At 39.9% G+C, this 22,178-nt stretch overlaps 1 protein-coding gene across 3 annotated transcripts in view; it reads right to left on the bottom strand.

The window, feature by feature from the left end:
- The window catches only part of hiw (MYC binding protein highwire), a 443,394-nt gene that overhangs the window by 361,793 nt on the left and 59,423 nt on the right, over positions 1 to 22,178 (bottom strand). For all 3 annotated transcript variants that reach the window (XM_071673952.1, XM_071673951.1, XM_071673953.1), the window contains exons 14-17: positions 16,279 to 16,437; positions 8,325 to 8,535; positions 4,038 to 4,198; positions 903 to 1,022 (exon numbers count right to left, since the gene is read on the bottom strand). In XM_071673952.1, coding sequence (XP_071530053.1) covers positions 903 to 1,022; positions 4,038 to 4,198; positions 8,325 to 8,535; positions 16,279 to 16,437 — 651 coding nt within the window. The remainder of the gene's footprint in view (positions 1 to 902; positions 1,023 to 4,037; positions 4,199 to 8,324; positions 8,536 to 16,278; positions 16,438 to 22,178) is intronic.

The raw sequence follows: 22,178 nt of genomic DNA, 5'->3' as shown, positions 1-22,178 counted from the left end.
CCAACACTACATACAAAAGAAGCATGGCAAACTAACATTCTCAGTCTTAATCTAATTTCAACTTAAAACAGCAACATAACCTATCTCCTTCATCCAATTCTAAACCTGTCAGTCAATCTACTGCATATAAGCTTCATTTTCTTTGAAGATTTTCACTTCTAGAAACTTCTCTTTCAAACTGTAATCTCTATTTCATATCAAATACTCTTTCTTCACCAACCCTGTCATAAAAATTTTCTGTGTCAATAAGTCATAACTTCTTTTCTACCATTTTCTCACCACTGTTAACATGGCATATACCTTTTCTACATTAGTAAATTATGCATATACAGAATTTCTTTTCCAGCATATTCCTGAGTAGAACTCTCATAATCTGATTCAAATGCCTTTCTCCATCCATATGTCTTTAAGGTTTTCCTTAATCCCCCTTTAAACTAACATTTTCAAGATCTGATTCATAAATATTTCTCTTTCAGTAAATTTTACATGTTCCCTTCTCACAAATCACTTGGGAATGATCCACTGCAATGTTGCCATATGTTACCTGTTTACAATGATTAAGTAATACTGCTCCAATTTTAAATCTTTACATCTTTTCCTTTCAACAGAATTACTATCATTTCATATGTCCAATTCTCATACACAGTACCTTCTTTCTAAGCTCTTACACATAAATTCAACTACCTGTATTGCTTTCCTATCTCTTCATCTGACCTACTCCTTGCAATTATTTTCAGTAAAATTCAAAATATGAAATTAGTCTTATTGAATTCAGTACTATACTCTGAAATATCCATGTAAATATCACAACAAGCTTTACTGTTCCAAAGTAAAGTCACACAACTGAGGAGTAGCATTATCTGCTTTATGAATTCCTTTTTTACTATGAAGCATGATAATACCTTTCCTGACAGGGGTTGGAGCATATCTTGAGTGTCTATGGCGTGGTCTGTGACGTCTCTCATCGAGTCTTCTCTGTAGCTGATCTTGAAGGCGTCCACAAGCTCTACCAAAGATGTTTCCTGTTGGATATATTTATTTACTTACTTATTGTTTTGGATATATAAATCTATTAATTTTCTTTATCTATCTATATCTCTGATGCCTGTTCTAATTGGAACTCCCTCAAAGGGGTGGCCATGACAAAAGAGTCTCCATAACTAAAGAGCTCCAGTGCAGCTTCTTACCCTTTAGTGCCTCACCCTTAACAGGCCACTGGAGGAGGGCAAGCCTAACAAAGTGTTTGCACAGGCTCCTACCTGATGTTCCTAATGACTACTATCTAATGCTCCTACCAACTACTTCTATGTAATGCTTCTACCTAATAATCCTGTCTAAATGTTCCTACCTACTACTTCTATCTACTGCTCCAACCATTTTGCCAAAAGGCAGGGACAGAACATAGTGCTCACCGCAAGAAAATCTAGAGTTACGAAGAATGAGCTGCAGGAGATAAGTGTTATCAAGTATTATATATGACAAGGAGAGATTGTATGTTTATGGAAAGAATGCCAGTAGTCCACATGTTAGTCAAGGAGAAAGAAAAGACAGCTACCTGGGTCATAGGAGAGCAGATTGACAACCACTAAAGTGCTCGTTTACCAAGCAGATGTCACTAACCCTCCTGATACCCAGGTGGGTAGTACTGGCAATATACCACCTTGGTCGTTGGCTGCCTACCAACTACTAACTCTTTTACTAACAAAGACTTATCTTGGAGAAAATTCCTCAAAGGCCAAGCCTAAAATAAAAAAAAATAATAATAATAAAAAGAATAGCATACAACTTGCCTTTTAAATGGAAGCAAGTTTTAGAAGTTTGGAAACATATGAAAGATTCAAGCTTAATGGTACAGTAAAAGACACAAATATCGCAATGACTTATCACTCATGAATTGCCAAGAGTTGTACATTAATGCAATTCTGTGATGTGGTAACTCCCCAAGTACTCCATGGTCTAGTAAATGATGGAGGTACACAAGAAGCTACTTCTTGAGAGTAAAAACCAAACTGGTATCAAGAGATGTAAGAGAACCAAGAGTAAAGCATAAGGAAAGTGGGTAAAGTACAGTAGGTAGATTAGGCAAGCTGAAGAGTCAGGTTGCTTAATATTCAACTCTACTAAGTACAGAGAGCTACAGGAGTCCCTGATGTAAGAGCTGTGCTAAAAGGAAGAATGAATTCTCTCTACAATTGCAAAATAATTTTTTTTTCATTATACACGATCGCCATTTCCCATGTCAGTGAGGAAGCACCAGGAAACAGACAAAGAATGGTCTATCCACTCATACACACATACATATACATAAATGCACATATACATACATATACAAATCAACATATACACATATACATACACATACAGAGACAGAGACATAGATACACATGTACATATTCATAATCGCAAAATGTGTTCAGAGGAAAAATTCTTTGGTATCTCCACAAGAGTCAGCATATCCTTCCTAAATATACTCACTCCAATCTGTCTCTACTATACCTCACCCATAAGGTAACCCATCCTTTCAAAAGGAAACAACAAATTTGTAAATCACCCAAAAAAGAGCACTCAGATCAATTACCTGCTGTTTAGCAACCATAAACATTCAACATTTACAAAAAAAAGATATCCTTTATTTACAGGTAGGAGGTGGCAGACAACAACAGACCAGAGAAGTACTGGGAGGTTTATTGATGCAGACACAGGAAGCCAGCACTTCAGTTTGTCATGTTCCCCTAAGAAGAAAAATAACACTTGACAACACATAACTCAAATAACTCTACTCTCAACTGTTTCTTTTCTGTGATAAGAAAACTCCTGGAAACATTAATCAAATGTTTACCTAGCACAGAGTTGGAGCAGTCCAGGATTAGAAAATTCCCAAGGCCTCTTTAATCAGCATCAAACAACTGGGATCCACCTTATCTCTTCTATTGCTGCTCTTGGACAAGGCTTTTTCTATGCATTTCTGCAATGTTAATGTTCCAAAGTTCAACCTTCCCACAGCTGATCACCATCTGTCTTCTTTCCTTGATCTTCACTATGCAATCCAACTGTCAAATGCTACCTCTCTTGCTTATTTGTCATGTCTCTAACTATAATTTCTAGCATCACTTCTGCTTGAAGGATGGTGTTTACAATGACTGTGGTGCAAACACATTTATTGCTCAACTAATGGAACTTGCATCTGTCAACTTTGAAGAAATCTGGTTCTGTTTAGTATAAACAATGCATGCTGAAATACTCTATGAAGGAAATTTCAGTGTAAATCACAAGGATTTGTTAAGCTTTACACAAGATAATCCTAGTGTAGTTATGTCCCATTCTTTTTCATCCTTGACATTCTAGAACAAGTAATTACACACCTGACATGAGTTCCAACAGTCACAACCACTCTTCCAACACACTTTTTTTTGTTTTATGTTGAAGGCTCCAGTCACAGACAAAAGCCCACATCAAGCCTGGGCCTTATTTGAAATATTGAGAAATATGAAACGATGATACTTTAGCTATTTACTGACTTACTTGGGTGAATTTGCATCATTTACCAGGAACATATTTTTTCATTTGTTTTTTAATCATTTTATGAAAGTAATCATTCCCCCCTATCCAATATAAATTTCAAAGAATTTTAGTTGCAAATCTAGAAAATATATCTCCTCTTGATATCAAAAGGTTACAGAAAATGCCATATCAACAGTTTCATTACTTGGTGGATTATTAACACTTTTGAGGGCATCACCCTGAAAATCAATAATACAATAAATGGGATTATACAACTCAGCAAACTTTCTCCTACCTTTGAAAGCCAATTTCATTTCATAATTCTTAACACACACTGTAAGGAACAAAATAGATCATGCCTGTCAAGTAAGGGTTAGTATTCATACCTGTTTTCACTTCTACCTCTGTACAGCAGTACTGCCACTACACAGTACCAATCTAGTGCTTTGGTATACTGTCCTAAATTATACCTCTATTAAACATTCCACAAAATCAATGCACATTCAAAGATCCATGAAAACATTTGTCCAGCTTACCTCCAAGATTGCCTACTTCTGGGAATCCAAAAAGGCCTGAGTGTTGTCCTTGCATGAGGGAGAAGGGGTCCTGATCACTATCCCCTTCAATCTCATCTGCACAGGCCCTGCAACACCCACACTCAGCACAACCTGAGTCCCCAGATCCACATCCACAAGGCCTGGAAATAGGCCTTCTTTATAAATCTTAAGCAAAAAAATTTTGCATTTCTATATCTATACATATCTCTAATGCCCCTTCCCTTCAAGAACTCCCTCAAGGGGGTGGCCACGGAAAAAGAGTCTCCATAACTGGTGAACTCCAGTGCTGCTTCTACACATCTATCAAATCTATATCCTTTTATTCTATGGATTACACACAACCTGACAAACCATTCATGCATATCATACACTAATGTCTGACAATGCGAACTTCTTTATTATCACTACAAAGCTGCATAATAAAAGACCATGAGCTAAGTCGAGTTGTCACATGAAACCTACATCACTTAGGTCTCAAGCCAACAAACTGCAACCTAAACTGAGTAGTCAGGTATGACTTGTATGCCTTACAACTCCAATCAGCCTCCCATTTAAAAAAAAAAAAAAAAAAAAGAAAAACAAACTTCATAGTGCAGTCTACAATCATTCCCTGATATTTTCAACTGAAATACCCCATGAGTTTCAACTGTTCACCTACAGAATATGCACATCTCTATCTTGGTCTACCTTCTTCCTTTTTATCTCAAAACACTCAAAAATCTTTACTGATCTCATATCAGCCACTTTTTTTTATTACAATGGAGGCTTCAGTCATGGACAAAAGTCTATATCAAGGCCAAGCATTAACTGAAATAAAAAGAGGATAATGAAATGGAAAAAGGAGAGACAAAGAAAAGTATGAATTTTGGATGTGAAAAAAAACTGTCTTCTAAAAAAGCTAGGTCAAGTTATTGGGAAAGACATGAGAAAAGGTAGAGTTCCAAAGCTTAGAGATGAAAGGAAAGAAATGTTATCAAAATGGCCCCAACCTTAAATTACCAAGAAGATTGCAAATTTCTTCTAAAATTTGTACTACCTAAAATTTGTACAACCTAAAATAGCTTTAAGTACCTTTCTCATGATTTCCTTTCACAATCTTTCTCATGTCTCCATCTTCATCTTCATTCTGTTTTCCTTAAACCTAGCATATAACACAAACCTCCTATCTCTAATCAACTCATTTTTGATCCAGTGTTTCAAGGCAATCTATTTGATGAGGTCAGAGTTTAACTCGAGACCAATGGTGTCATTCATGCACATAGAGCCCAACAATAAAGACATGAAGAGGATTTATCCATAAATAAGAAAGTAGCACAAGGTGACGTGACAGTCCACTGTAATAATTGTGGAAAGTAAAGATACTATCAAAATAATTCCAAATTTACTTCCAAAGGATAAAGGACACTTAACTCATCATATGAAAAAAAAATATGCATATAAATCTAACAGATGGAGCATACACAGTTTCCAGCATTTGTACTATTCCTCACCTCAAAAGCAAAACAGTAGGGGTTAGGGGTATTAACACAGACATACTTCTATAGAGAGAATTCAATATTAACAATGAAATAAAGTAATTATAATGTAATGAAGTATTCTTAAAAAATAAACAGCAATTAAAATCAAGAAAATCACTGAATAACTCTGTAATAAGCTTCCATAATTATAACTACAAGTCTAAATAAACAGTTCCCAGTATACAAAAGTGCATATATGAACCTCCATACTCCTCATTCCCCTCCTACTCCCTACTATTAAAGCTGTTTGCAAAGTTTGTGTAAAATGAGGGACACTAAGAGAGGACGAGGAAGAGATGAGGAGAAGGAGAAAGGGATAGGATGGGTGAGGAAGAGTGGGCAGATGTGGCAGAGAGAGGGAGAGTGGACAAGAGAGTACAGACTGGGTAGGATTGGGAGTGGAAGGGAGTTATGATGTGGAAGAGGATGTGAGAAAGTAAGAGAGAAGAGCAGAGGGAGTGAGAGAACATGTACCTATATCAGGAAATGGTTTACTGATTGCTGCACAAACTACTTGTTAACAGTTTTTATCCAAGTAACAGAAACCAACTATAATTACATTAATCTTAAAGTAACAATATTCTATGATTATAATAACAAAACCATATATCTATATACCTATAATTTCTTACAATATTATACTAATGTTTTTGAAATGATGATGATGACCCAGACTTTACTTGGGATGAGGAAGTAAAGTTGTTACTACAAGACAGGAGAGATCTGCTTGGGCTTCATGCAGCCATCTCCTTATGGTGTTCACAGACACATCCAGATGTAGTTTCCTCAACAGCATCTGTGTTAGAGAAAGGAATGTTCTGCAGTTCATTAGTCATTCTCCTGTCTTCTTCTGAGATGGTCTTTCTCATTGTGCCATGCATAGGATAATACTGCAGATTCCTAGACTTCCCCCATCTCTGCATCCAGCATTGAAATGTAGGATTCAACAATCCCAGCTCCATGATATGTCAGCTACAGAAAGTCTTAGTTTCCCTTTTACCAAATATCAGGCCTTGCTGTGCAGTTTTATCTTGAGGTCAAGTCATTGTTAGAGTTGGTGCTAGTTATATAGAGAAGAAATATGCTGTGAGCATAGATCATGTCAGTAACCATGTCAAGACCTTAGTCTGGGTCATCATCATCATTTCACAAACATTAGCATAATATTGTAAGAAATTATAGGTATACAGATATATGGTTTTGTTATTATAATCATAGAATATTGTTACTTTATGATTAATATAATCATAGTTGGTTACTGTTATTTGGATCAAAACTGTTAACAAGTAGTTTGTGCAACAATCAATAAACCATTTCCTGATGACCATCCCTAGTTCACAAAGATCAATCATGACTAAAATGGTCCCACAGGTTTATACTAAAAACACTATCCTCCTCCCTACAGAAAGTTTCGATTCTTCTGTTTATCCCAGCATTCTACTGGTGGTGTAGGAATTGATGTCATACCTTGGCAGCATTCCCAATATTATAATCTTCCTACAACTTTCTTCAAATTTGCTAATAAGTATCATATACTTCTTTAATATTTCTTCCGATCTCCTATTAACAGCATTGTTGGTCCCAAATGAACGACAAAAATAATAACCTCGGAATTGTTTGAGACTATGTTGTCAAACTTATCTAGGACATGTTCTATCCTAGCACCTGCATAACACAAGTTCTTGCTACTACTACCTTTCACAAAGAACTCCTGGTCCTGATGTCTGACTATTGAATCCCTAACCAGGATGATGCTATGATCATCCTGTACTTCATCATCTAGTATGCTAAACCTATTGTGAGGGGAGAGATCAATGCTAGTAGGTTGTTCAATAACGACAAGTTTTCCTTGCAGGTTGGAAGGTGAGAGTATCTTCCAACTTCATCTCAATGGCTACTTCCTTATTATCTACGCTATCAACCCTAGATAATATACCTGAGTCTGTTTCCTGTATCACATCTGCTTTCACTGCCAAGAACCCAGCTTCTTCCCACGCTTTCATCCTAACATCTAGTTTCTCCAAGGCTTCACACTTTTTCCTAACACCTAATGAAAGCCTATCAAACATGATGAGAACAAACAAGAAGTGTACTCACCTTCTCTGAGGAGAAAATCCCTGGTGAACTCCTGATTGCATCTAGGGCAGGTAACTCGAGAAGCTAGAGCTATCTTCAAGGATTTCACCATGATTCAAAGGATTTCACTATGATTCAAAGGATTTCACTAAGATTCAAGGGATTTCACTAAGATTCAAATGGTTCACTAAGCAGCACATAAAAAGACCTGCTTGAAAATGGATCAATGAGCACATCACTAGAGCATGTCTGTCCTCGACAAGGGTTGGCAGGCAAATCAGTCAGGAGAGGATGATTAAGATGATATATATGTCAGCAGTGGTGGGAAAAGGACATGGGGGAAAAATGAGTAAGTGAAAAGATGAAGTGAAAGAGAAATTGAGTGTTCAGGGCCTGAAAAACAGTAGACATGAATGGGATGATGCAATTTGGAGTGATTTGGTATACAGGGAGTGACATGATATTAATGGGCTAAACTAGGGCACATGAATCAGTCAAGGAAAAACCAATGAAAAGTCTGTGAGGCCTGTTTGTGGATAGGGAGGTTCTGGTTTTGGTGTATAATGCATGACAGCCACAGACTGGATGTGAGCCAATATGGCTGTTCTACATTTGTTCCTAAAACTACCTTGCTATCATGGCAAAGAAAAAACAAGTATCAAAAAATACTAACTGTCCAGAGTTACGATTAGGTCTTCCACTGGATACACATGCAGCTCCATAGCCAGTGCACTCATGACAAATGGTGCACACAAGGCAGTGGTCACGAACCCATCGGTGACGGCCAGGAGGGCACATCCCACTTTCTCCTCCTTCCTCACTTTCAGCACCATCTTCATCCTCTATATCTTCTTCTCCTGCAGGCCCCACTGACATTGACATTCCTATTAATGTAAAAAGTAATCACCTTCAGAAGAAAAATATAAATACAAATACCATGAAATTCACTGATATCTATCAAAATTCCACTATGATAACATTAAAAACAATATTAGCTCTAATGAAAAATAGAAAGCGTAATAAAATTATGATGAAATGCAAAATAGCTATTTCACAGTCTAGGAGAAACCTCACAACATTCTATATTGCAATTACACAAAGCATAAAAAAAAGGGACCTTGAACAGTTCACGAAACACAAATCATAATACATAGCAACATAAGTATCAGTATATCAATGAGAGCACTAAATACCATACAATACTGTGGTACAGTTACATGGAAATTCTAAAGAAGTGTAATCCTACAAAACATGCACTTCATCCAATAACAGCTGCACAGTAATAGGCCACCTCTCAAGAGTTTTCAATTTTCATTTTCTCTTCAAACCCACACCTAATCTAACATGTCCAATCATATTTCCACTGACAGCACATTGAGCCCAGTATACAACACCGTTCCAATTCACTCTATTCCTTGCATGCCTTTCACCTTCCTGTATATTCAGGCCCTGATTGCTTAAAATCTTTTTCACTCCATCCTTTTACCTCCAATTTGGTCACCTGCTTCTTCTTCCCTCCACCTCTGACACATTTATCCTCTTTGCCAATCTTTCCACACTCATTCTATCCACGTGTCCAAACCACTTCAACACACCCTCTTCTGCTCTCTCAACCACACTATTTTCATTACCACTCATCTCTCTTAACCTTTCATTACTTACTTGATCAAACCACCTAACACCATATATTGTCCTCAAACATTTAATTTCCAACACATCCACCCTTCTCCACACAACCCTATCTATAGACCATGCCTCACAACCACCTAACATTGTTGGAACTACTATTCCTTCAAATAAACCCCTTTTTGCTCAAGATAAAGTTCTTTCTTTCCACACATTCTTCATTGCTCCCAGAACCTTCGCCCCTTCCCCCATTTCCGCTTCCATGGTTCCATCTGCTGCTAAGTCCACTCCCAGATATCTAAAACACTTCACTTCCTAAAGTTTTTCTCCATTCAAACTTACCTCTCAAATAACTTGTCCCTCAACCCTTGCTCTTATTCACACATATATATATTCCCATGAGTCCACGGGGAAAATGAAACATGATGAGTTACCAAGTGCACTTTCGTGTAATAATCACATCATCAGGGGAAATACAAGACAGAAATATAAGTCAGCTGATATACAATGAAGAGACATAGCTAGAACGCCATTTGGTAAACACATGATTGTCCAATACACACAATGAGCATATCATAAACTTATTATGTGGCAAGAGGGGGAATAGTTTATAAATCTTATCAACAATAAAGCCATCCAATTTGTATAGACCTTCACTGATATTAAGGTTATAATTCTTTGTGTATTTAATAATAGAAGATTCAATGATATTTCTCATGGTACTGGAGTTAGAGTTAATAACTGAGATGGCATTACTCCAATCAATACAATGATTGTAGTTTTTAGAGTGATTAAAAAAGGCATTTGATTCTTTTCCTGTTCTTATACTATATTTATGTTCCTTAAGTCTAACCAGTCTGCCCAACATAAAACTTATCACAATTTCTACATGGCACTTTATAGATGCACCCAGGAGAATTTTCTGGTGAGTTCCTGATTAAGATATTCTTTATAGTATTATTGTTGTTGAAGGGAACATTTACATTAAATGATTTAAGCAACATGGGAAGTAAAGTAAACTTATCATTAAAATGGAGACCTATAGGATTCTTTGTGTCAATGGGAGGTTTGGGTTTAACTCTATAAAATGATTTCTTTGTTAACTTAAGGGATTTATCAATGAAAGATCTAGGGCACTTTAAATTAGATCCAATAGAATATATTTTCTCAAACTCATCATCAATAAGTTAAAGTACCCTAGATATTCAGTGTATGTATGGCTCATGGTGAAGTGCCTGAGGACTGACGGAATGTATGCATAGTGCCATTGTACAAAGGCAAAGGGATTAAAGGTGAGTGTTCAAATTACAGAGGTATAAGTTTGTTGAGTATTCCTGGGAAATTATTATTTTTTTTTTTTTTTTGCTCTGTCGCTGTCTCCCGCGTTTGCGAGGTAGCGCAAGGAAACAGACGAAAGAAATGGCCCAACCCACCCCCATACACATGTATATACATACGTCCACACACACAAATATACATACCTACACAGCTTTCCATGGTTTACCCCAGACGCTTCACATGCCTTGATTCAATCCACTGACAGCACGTCAACCCCGGTATACCACATCGCTCCAATTCAATCTATTCCTTGCCCTCCTTTCACCCTCCTGCATGTTCAGGCCCCGATCACACAAAATCTTTTTCACTCCATCTTTCCACCTCCAATTTGGTCTCCCTCTTCTCCTCGTTCCCTCCACCTCCGACACATATATTCTCTTGGTCAATCTTTCCTCACTCATTCTCTCCATGTGCCCGAACCATTTCAAAACACCCTCTTCTGCTCTCTCAACCACGCTCTTTTTATTTCCACACATCTCTCTTACCCTTACGTTACTTACTCGATCAAACCACCTCACACCACACATTGTCCTCAAACATCTCATTTCCAGCACATCCATCCTCCTGCGCACAACTCTATCCATAGCCCACGCCTCGCAACCATACACACTGTTGGAACCACTATTCCTTCAAACATACCCATTTTTGCTTTCCGAGATAATGTTCTCGACTTCCACACATTCTTCAAGGCTCCCAGAATTTTCGCCCCCTCCCCCACTCTATGATCCACTTCCGTTTCCATGGTTCCATCCGCTGCCAGATCCACTCCCAGATATCTAAAACACTTCACTTCCTCCAGTTTTTCTCCATTCAAACTCACCTCCCAATTGACTTGACCCTCAACCCTACTGTACCTAATAACCTTGCTCTTATTCACATTTACTCTTAACTTTCTTCTTTCACACACTTTACCAAACTCAGTCACCAGCTTCTGCAGTTTCTCACATGAATCAGCCACCAGCGCTGTATCATCAGCGAACAACAACTGACTCACTTCCCAAGCTCTCTCATCCCCAACAGACTTCATGCTTGCCCCTCTTTCCAAAACTCTTGCATTCACCTCCCTAACAACCCCATCCATAAACAAATTAAACAACCATGGGGACATCACACACCCCTGCCGCAAACCTACATTCAATGAGAACCAATCACTTTCCTCTCTTCCTACACGTACACATGCCTTACATCCTCGATAAAAACTTTTCACTGCTTCTAACAACTTGCCTCCCACACCATATATTCTTAATACCTTCCACAGAGCATCTCTATCAACTCTATCATATGCCTTCTCCAGATCCATAAATGCTACATACAAATCCATTTGCTTTTCTAAGTATTTCTCACATACACTCTTCAAAGCAAACACCTGATCCACACATCCTCTACCACTTCTGAAACCACACTGCTGTTCCCCAATCTGATGCTCTGTACATGCCTTCACCCTCTCAATCAATATCCTCCCATATAATTTACCAGGAATACTCAACAAACTTATACCTCTGTAATTTGAGCACTCACTCTTATCCCCTTTGCCTTTGTACAATGGCACTATGCACGCATTCCGCCAATCCTTAGGCACCGCACCATGAGTCATACATACATTAAATAACCTTACCAACCAGTCAACAATACAGTCACCCCCTTTTTTAATAAATTCCACTGCAATACCATCCAAACCTGCTGCCTTGCCGGCTTTCATCTTCCGCAAAGCTTTCGCTACCTCCTCTCTGTTTACCAAATCATTTTCCCTAACCCTCTCACTTTGCACACCACCTCGACCAAAACACCCTATATCTGCCACTCTATCATCAAACACATTCAACAAACCTTCAAAATACTCACTCCATCTCCTTCTCACATCACCACTACTTGTTATCACCTCCCCATTTGCGCCCTTCACTGAAGTTCCCATTTGCTCCCTTGTCTTACGCACTTTATTTACCTCCTTCCAGAACATCTTTTTATTCTCCCTAAAATTTAATGATACTCTCTCACCCCAACTCTCATTTGCCCTTTTTTTCACCTCTTGCACCTTTCTCTTGACCTCCTGTCTCTTTCTTTTATACATCTCCCACTCAATTGCATTTTTTCCCTGCAAAAATCGTCCAAATGCCTCTCTCTTCTCTTTCACTAATACTCTTACTTCTTCATCCCACCACTCACTACCCTTTCTAATCAACCCACGTCCCACTCTTCTCATGCCACAAGCATCTTTTGCGCAATCCATCACTGATTCCCTAAATACATCCCATTCCTCCCCCACTCCCCTTACTTCCATTGTTCTCACCTTTTTCCATTCTGTACTCAGTCTCTCCTGGTACTTCCTCACACAAGTCTCCTTCCCAAGCTCACTTACTCTCACCACCCTCTTCACCCCAACATTTACTCTTCTTTTCTGAAAACCCATACAAATCTTCACCTTAGCCTCCACAAGATAATGATCAGACATCCCTCCAGTTGCACCTCTCAGCACATTAACATCCAAAAGTCTCTCTTTCGCGCGCCTGTCAATTAACACGTAATCCAATAACGCTCTCTGGCCATCTCTCCTACTTACATAAGTATACTTATGTATATCTCGCTTTTTAAACCAGGTATTCCCAATCATCAGTCCTTTTTCAGCACATAAATCTACAAGCTCTTCACCATTTCCATTTACAACACTGAACACCCCATGTATACCAATTATTCCCTCAACTGCCACATTACTCACCTTTGCATTCAAATCACCCATCACTATAACCCGGTCTCGTGCATCAAAACCACTAACACACTCATTCAGCTGCTCCCAAAACACTTGCCTCTCATGATCTTTCTTCTCATGCCCAGGTGCATATGCACCAATAATCACCCATCTCTCTCCATCAACTTTCAGTTTTACCCATATTAATCGAGAATTTACTTTCTTACATTCTATCACATACTCCCACAACTCCTGTTTCAGGAGTATTGCTACTCCTTCCCTTGCTCTTGTCTTCTCACTAACCCCTGACTTTACTCCCAAGACATTCCCAAACCACTCTTCCCCTTTACCCTTGAGCTTCGTTTCACTCAGAGCCAAAACATCCAGGTTCCTTTCCTCAAACATACTACCTATCTCTCCTTTTTTCACATCTTGGTTACATCCACACACATTTAGGCACCCCAATCTGAGCCTTCGAGGAGGATGAGCACTCCCCGCGTGACTCCTTCTTCTGTTTCCCATTTTAGAAAGTTAAAAAAATACAAGGAGGGGAGGATTTCTGGCCCCCCGCTCCCATCCCCTCTAGTCGCTTTCTACGACACGCGAGGAATGCGTGGGAAGTATTCTTTCACCCCTATCCCCAGGGATAATATATATATATATATATATATATATACACATACACACACACACATACATACGCACATATACACACACATACATATATATACATATGAAAAATGTAAGAAACAATTTAGAAAACTGAAACTTCTAGTTTGAAATGAAATGAAAAAATGGATGTCACATAATGGTTCAACCTCTGGCTATGGAAAAAGGAAATGTATAATTTATTTACACAAACGTCAATAGTAGTTCTCATCAATTTGACCACTGTATCAATGAACTTCAATGTCTAAGCTACATTTTTTCCAATTTCACTATTTTCTTGTCAAAGCACCATGTATGAAAACTATCACTCCAGTAACACAACTATAAACATTTACTTCCCCTTTAAAAAAGTTCTGGGGAAGTCTGTCTCGATACACTGCGGGACACTCTACCACCTGGCGAGGTTTGTGTTGCAATGGTTCTTGATTCACAAAACGTAGTAGCATCACTGTTGGGCCAAGGTAGTTCCGTTGGCGAAGAGGAGCTCATGAAACTATATGGGAAATTATATGGGAGGGTATTGGTCAAGAGGGTCAAGGAATGTACAGAGCATCAGATTGGGGAAGAGCAGTGTGGTTTCTGAAGAGATAGAAGATGTGTGGATCAGGTGTTTGAAGAATGTTATGTGAGAAATACTTAGAAAAACAAATGGATTTGTATGTAGCATTTATGGATCTGGAGAAGGAATATGATAGAGTTGATAGAGATGCTCTGTGAAAGGTATTAAGAGTATATGGTGTGGGAGGCAAGATGCTAGAAGCAGTGAAAAGTTTTATCCAGGATGTAAGGCATGTGTACAAGTAGGAAGAGAGGAAAGTGATTGGTTCTCAGTGAATGTCGGTCTGCAGCAGGGGTGCGTGATGTCTCCATGGTTGTTTAATTTGTTTATGGATGGGATTGTCAGGCAGGTGAATGCAAGAGTTTTGGAGAGAGGGGTAAGTATGCAGTCTGTTGTGGATGAGAGGGCTTGGGAAGTGAGTCTGTTGTTGTTCATTGATGATACAGTGCTGGTGGCAGATTCGGTTGAGAAACTGCAGAAGCTGGTGACTGAGTTTGGTAAAGTGTGTGAAAGAAGAAAGTTGAGAGTAAAAGTGAATAAGAGCAAGGTTATTAGGTACAGTAGGGTTGAGGGACAAGTAAATTGGAAGATAAGTTTGAATGGACAAAAACTGGAGGAAGTGAAGTGTTTTAGATATCTGGGAGTGGATTTGACAGCGGATGGAACCCTGGAAACGGAAGTGAGTCACAGGGTAGGGGAGGTGGTGAAGGTTCTGAGAGCAGTGAAAAATGTGCGGAAGGTGAGCATTATTTCAGAGAGCAAAAATGGGTATATTTGAAGGAATAGTGGTTCCAACAATGTTATATGGCTGCGAGGCGTGGGCTATACATAGGGTTTGAGGACAATATGTTTGAGGACAATATGTGGTGTAATAGAGTAAGTAATGAAAGGGTAAGAGAGATGTGTGGTAAGAAAAAGAGTGTGGTTGCGAGAGCAGAAAAAGGTGTATTGAAATGGTTTGGTCACATGGAGGGAACAAGAAGTGGGAGACCAAACTGGGGGTGGAAGGATGGATTGAAAAAGACTTTGAGCAATTGGGGCCTGAACACGCAGGAGGGTGAAAGGCATGAAAGGAATAGAGTGAACTGGAACGATGTGGTATACCAAGGTCGACACTGCTGTCAATGGATTGAACCAGGGCATGTAGAGCATCTACGGTTGCTAGTCTGTGTGTGGCGGAGTAGCGATAGGAATGGAAGGAGGCAGCAAGTATGGATATGTACATGTGTATACATGTATATGTCTGTGTACGTATATGTATATGTGCATGAGTGGGCGTCTATGCACGTGTGTGTATGTGCGTGGGTTGGGCCATTCTTCGTCTATTTCCTTGTGCTACCTTGCTAATGTGGGAGACAGCAGTTAAGTACAATATAATATATAATATAATACATATACAAAGTGAATCAGGACAATGTGGTACACCAGGGTCGACATGCAGTCACTGGGCTGAACCAGGGCATGTCAAGCATCTGGGATAAACCATGGAAAGGTCTGTGGGGCCTGGATGCAGATAGGGAGCTGTGGTAGAAAAGGCAGCATTTAACATGCTGAAAGTAATAACATACTTTCAGAAAGTCTTTTATAATGATATACAGTGGCAATCTGAAACATAATTAGGAGCAACCTAAAGAGGGTATCTTGTTTTGGAATACTTTGACTAGCAAATACAGACACATATTTGACAAATACATGATGCCACCTTTCATAATCACACTTCTCAAAAAAAAGGATTTTCAATGCTAAACTCACCTGCTCCATCCTTAACCTGTGGCAGGAAGTCCCTTCCACACTGGCCCTTGTTATTGATACCAAAGCTAAAAACTTGCCCTTTGTTGGTTAAAGCAAGAGCATGAGCCTTGCCAAGCGAAACAGTGCTGACATGAACATCCCGGAGTTCTGTAACCAGACCTGTGAAATTGAATAGAAATCATAAAGAAATTATGAGAGGAATCAGGAATCATCATTATCATTTTCTTTCTTTTTTCTATTATACCAGTTTCCTGTTTCCCACGTTAGTGAGGTTGCAAAAGAAACAGACAAAGAAATTACTTCATTCCCTCACATCCATTCTCTACCTGTCATGCATAATGCACCGAAACCATAGCTTCTTATCCATAATCAGGCCCCATAAATGTCTGCAATTTCCTATGACAACTCCATTTGCTCTTGTTCAGCCTAATGACAGCATTAGACCCCCCCCTGTATACCACAGCACTTCAATTCACTCTATCCCTTGCACACCTCACACCCTCCTCCATATTCAGGCCCAAAACTCTCAAAGCATCTATCACTTTATCCTTCCACTGCCTTGATTTCCCAATTCACCTTGTTCCCCCAGCTTCTGATATGTTTACCCTCTTAACCTCTACTCACTCATCCTCTCCATACATACTCCTCTTACTCCACACCCCTCTCTTATCCTGACATTTCTGATGTGATCAATCCTCCTTACACCACATATTGTCCTCAAACATCTTAGTTCCAACACATCCTCCATTATCTACATCTTTTATTTAGGATCCATGCCTTGCCTCCATACAATACCACTGGAACTATTATACCATCAAACACCCATCTTTGATCTCACCAAAAATGACCTCTCATTCCACACATTCTTCAATGCACCTAAGACATTAGCCCCCTTATCCATCCTATGGCTCACTTCGGCTTCCATAGTCCCATTTACTATCATATCCACTGCCAGGCATCTAAAACATCCCACTTCCTCCAAAGTCTTTCCGTTCAAAGTCTCATCACCACAATCAACCAGCCACTTTCCACAGCTAAACTTAACAACCTTGCTTTTATTCACATTTACCCCTCAATCTTCTTCCTTCACACATTCTCCCAAACTCAGACACCAGCCCCCTGCAGTTCCTCACTTGAATATTCCACCAGCACAGTGTCACCAGCAAGCAACATCCAATTCACCACCTAGGGCCCCCTTTCACATTTGTCAGAATGGACACCAGCCCTCTCCCAAAAACCCTTGCATTTACCTCCCTCATCACAAACCCATAAACAAAATTACACAGACATGGTGATGTCCAACACCCCTGCCATAGACCAACCTTCACCTGGAACCGCTCCTACATCCTCTCTATCAACTTCTATGCAAGCTTACTCACACAATAAAAAATCCTCACGTATTTGATTTCCCATGGGGTGAGGAAGCACCAAGAATGAACAAAAGCAAGTATGAATATGTGAATACGTATATATGTATATGTCTGTGTATGCATAAGTATATATGTTGATATGTATATGTATTCATGCGTGTATGGGGGTATATCTATTATTACTATTATCATTATTATTATTATCATTATCATTATTATTATTATTATTATTATTATTATTATTATTATTATTTTTTTTTTTTTTTTTTTTTATACTTTGTCACTGTCTCCCGCGTTTGCGAGGTAGCGCAAGGAAACAGACGAAAGAAATGGCCCAACCCCCCCCCCATACACATGTATATACATACGTCCACACACGCAAATATACATACCTACACAGCTTTCCATGGTTTACCCCAGACGCTTCACATGCCTTGATTCAATCCACTGACAGCACGTCAGCCCCGGTATACCACATCGCTCCAATTCACTCTATTCCTTGCCCTCCTTTCACCCTCCTGCATGTTCAGGCCCCTATCACACAAAATCTTTTTCACTCCATCTTTCCACCTCCAATTTGGTCTCCCTCTTCTCCTTGTTCCCTCCACCTCCGACACATATATCCTCTTGGTCAATCTTTCCTCACTCATCCTCTCCATGTGCCCAAACCACTTCAAAACACCCTCTTCTGCTCTCTCAACCACGCTCTTTTTATTTCCACACATCTCTCTTACCCTTACGTTACTCACTCGATCAAACCACCTCACACCACACATTGTCCTCAAACATCTCATTTCCAGCACATCCATCCTCCTGCGCACAACTCTATCCATAGCCCACGCCTCGCAACCATACAACATTGTTGGAACCACTATTCCTTCAAACATACCCATTTTTGCTTTCCGAGATAATGTTCTCGACTTCCACACATTCTTCAAGGCCCCCAGAATTTTCGCCCCCTCCCCCACCCTATGATCCACTTCTGCTTCTATGGTTCCATCCGCTGCCAGATCCACTCCCAGATATCTAAAACACTTCACTTCCTCCAGTTTTTCTCCATTCAAACTCACCTCCCAATTGACTTGACCCTCAACCCTACTGTACCTAATAACCTTGCTCTTATTCACATTTACTCTTAACTTTCTTCTTCCACACACTTTACCAAACTCAGTCACCAGCTTCTGCAGTTTCTCACATGAATCAGCCACCAGCGCTGTGTCATCAGCGAACAACAACTGACTCACTTCCCAAGCTCTCTCATCCCCAACAGACTTCATACTTGCCCCTCTTTCCAAAACTCTTGCATTTACCTCCCTAACAACCCCATCCATAAACAAATTAAACAACCATGGAGACATCACACACCCGTGCCGCAAACCTACATTCACTGAGAACCAATCACTTTCCTCTCTTCCTACACATACACATGCCTTACATCCTCGATAAAAACTTTTCACTGCTTCTAACAACTTTCTTCCCACACCATATATTCTTAATACCTTCCACAGAGCATCTCTATCAACTCTATCATATGCCTTCTCCAGATCCATAAATGCTACATACAAATCCATTTGCTTTTCTAAGTATTTCTCACATACATTCTTCAAAGCAAACACCTGATCCACACATCCTCTACCACTTCTGAAACCACACTGCTCTTCCCCAATCTGATGCTCAGTACATGCCTTCACCCTCTCAATCAATACCCTCCCATATAATTTACCAGGAATACTCAACAAACTTATACCTCTGTAATTTGAGCACTCACTCTTATCCCCTTTGCCTTTGTACAATGGCACTATGCACGCATTCCGCCAATCTTCAGGCACCTCACCATGAGTCATACATACATTAAATAACCTTACCAACCAGTCAACAATACAGTCACCCCCTTTTTTAATAAATTCCACTGCAATACCATCCAAACCTGCTGCCTTGCCGGCTTTCATCTTCCGCAAAGCTTTCACTACCTCTTCTCTGTTTACCAAATCATTTTCCCCAACCCTCTCACTTTGCACACCACCTCGACCAAAACACCCTATATCTGCCACTCTATCATCAAACACATTCAACAAACCTTCGAAATACTCACTCCATCTCCTTCTCACATCACCACTACTTGTTATCACCTCCCCATTTGCACCCTTCACTGAAGTTCCCATTTGCTCCCTTGTCTTACGCACTTTATTTACCTCCTTCCAGAACATCTTTTTATTCTCCCTAAAATTATTATTATCATCATTATTATCATTATCAATATTATTATTATTATTATTCAGTGATGGATTGCGCAAAAGATGCTTGTGGCATGCGAAGAGTGGGAGGTGGGTTGATTAGAAAGGGTAGTGAGTGGTGGGATGAAGAAGTAAGAGTATTAGTGAAAGAGAAGAGAGAGGCATTTGGACGATTTTTGCAGGGAAAAAATGCAATTGAGTGGGAGATGTATAAAAGAAAGAGACAGGAGGTCAAGAGAAAGGTGCAAGAGGTGAAAAAAAGGGCAAATGAGAGTTGGGGTGAGAGAGTATCATTAAATTTTAGGGAGAATAAAAAGATGTTCTGGAAGGAGGTAAATAAAGTGCGTAAGACAAGGGAGCAAATGGGAACTTCAGTGAAGGGCGCAAATGGGGAGGTGATAACAAGTAGTGGTGATGTGAGAAGGAGATGGAGTGAGTATTTTGAAGGTTTGTTGAATGTGTTTGATGATAGAGTGGCAGATATAGGGTGTTTTGGTCGAGGTGGTGTGCAAAGTGAGAGGGTTAGGGAAAATGATTTGGTAAACAGAGAAGAGGTAGCGAAAGCTTTGCGGAAGATGAAAGCCGGCAAGGCAGCAGGTTTGGATGGTACTGCAGTGGAATTTATTAAAAAAGGGGGTGACTGTATTATTGACTGGTCGGTAAGGTTATTTAATGTATGTATGACTCATGGTGAGGTGCCTGAGGATTGGCGGAATGCGTGCATAGTGCCATTGTACAAAGGCAAAGGGGATAAGAGTGAGTGCTCAAATTACAGAGGTATAAGTTTGTTGAGTATTCCTGGTAAATTATATGGGAGGGTATTGATTGAGAGGGTGAAGGCATGTACAAAGCATCAGATTGGGGAAGAGCAGTGTGGTTTCAGAAGTGGTAGAGGATGTGTGGATCAGGTGTTTGCTTTGAAGAATGTATGTGAGAAATACTTAGAAAAGCAAATGGATTTGTATGTAGCATTTATGGATCTGGAGAAGGCATATGATAGAGTTGATAGAGATGCTCTGTGGAAGGTATTAAGAATATATGGTGTGGGAGGCAAGTTGTTAGAAGCAGTGAAAAGTTTTTATCGAGGATGTAAGGCATGTGTACGTGTAGGAAGAGAGGAAAGTGATTGGTTCTCAGTGAATGTAGGTTTGCGGCAGGGGTGTGTGATGTCTCCATGGTTGTTTAATTTGTTTATGGATGGGGTTGTTAGGGAGGTGAATGCAAGAGTTTTGGAAAGAGGGGCAAGTATGAAGTCTGTTGGGGATGAGAGAGCTTGGGAAGTGAGTCAGTTGTTGTTCGCTGATGACACAGCGCTGGTGGCTGATTCATGTGAGAAACTGCAGAAGCTGGTGACTGAGTTTGGTAAAGTGTGTGAAAGAAGAAAGTTAAGAGTAAATGTGAATAAGAGCAAGGTTATTAGGTACAGTTGGGTTGAGGGTCAAGTCAATTGGGAGGTGAGTTTGAATGGAGAAAAACTGGAGGAAGTAAAGTGTTTTAGATATCTGGGAGTGGATCTGGCAGCGGATGGAACCATGGAAGCGGAAGTGGATCATAGGGTGGGGGAGGGGACGAAAATTCTGGGAGCCTTGAAGAATGTGTGGAAGTCGAGAACGTTATCTCGGAAAGCAAAAATGGGTATGTTTGAAGGAATAGTGGTTCCAACAATGTTGTATGGTTGCGAGGCGTGGGCTATGGATAGAGTGGTGCGCAGGAGGATGGATGTGCTGGAAATGAGATGTTTGAGGACAATGTGTGGTGTGAGGTGGTTTGGTCGAGTAAGTAACGTAAGGGTAAGAGAGATGTGTGGAAATAAAAAGAGCGTGGTTGAGAGAGCAGAAGAGGGTGTTTTGAAATGGTTTGGGCACATGGAGAGAATGAGTGAGGAAAGGTTGACCAAGAGGATATATGTGTCGGAGGTGGAGGGAACGAGGAGAAGAGGGAGACCAAATTGGAGGTGGAAAGATGGAGTGAAAAAGATTTAGTGTGATCGGGGCCTGAACATGCAGGAGGGTGAAAGGAGGGCAAGGAATAGAGTGAACTGGAGCGATGTGGTATACCGGGGTTGACGTGCTGTCAGTGGATTGAATCAGGGCATGTGAAGCGTCTGGGGTAAACCATGGAAAGCTGTGTAGGTATGTATATTTGCGTGTGTGGACGTATGTATATACATATGTAAGGGGGTGGGTTGTGCCATTTCTTTCATCTGTTTCCTTGCGCTACCTCGCATACGCAGGAGACAGCGACAAAGCAAAAAAAAAATATATATATATATATAAATATCCCTGGGGATAGGGGA

Source organism: Panulirus ornatus, chromosome 19 (genome assembly GCF_036320965.1).
Source record: "Panulirus ornatus isolate Po-2019 chromosome 19, ASM3632096v1, whole genome shotgun sequence".
NCBI classification, from domain to species: domain Eukaryota; kingdom Metazoa; phylum Arthropoda; class Malacostraca; order Decapoda; family Palinuridae; genus Panulirus; species Panulirus ornatus.
This window is presented reverse-complemented; position numbering and strand designations above follow the sequence as displayed.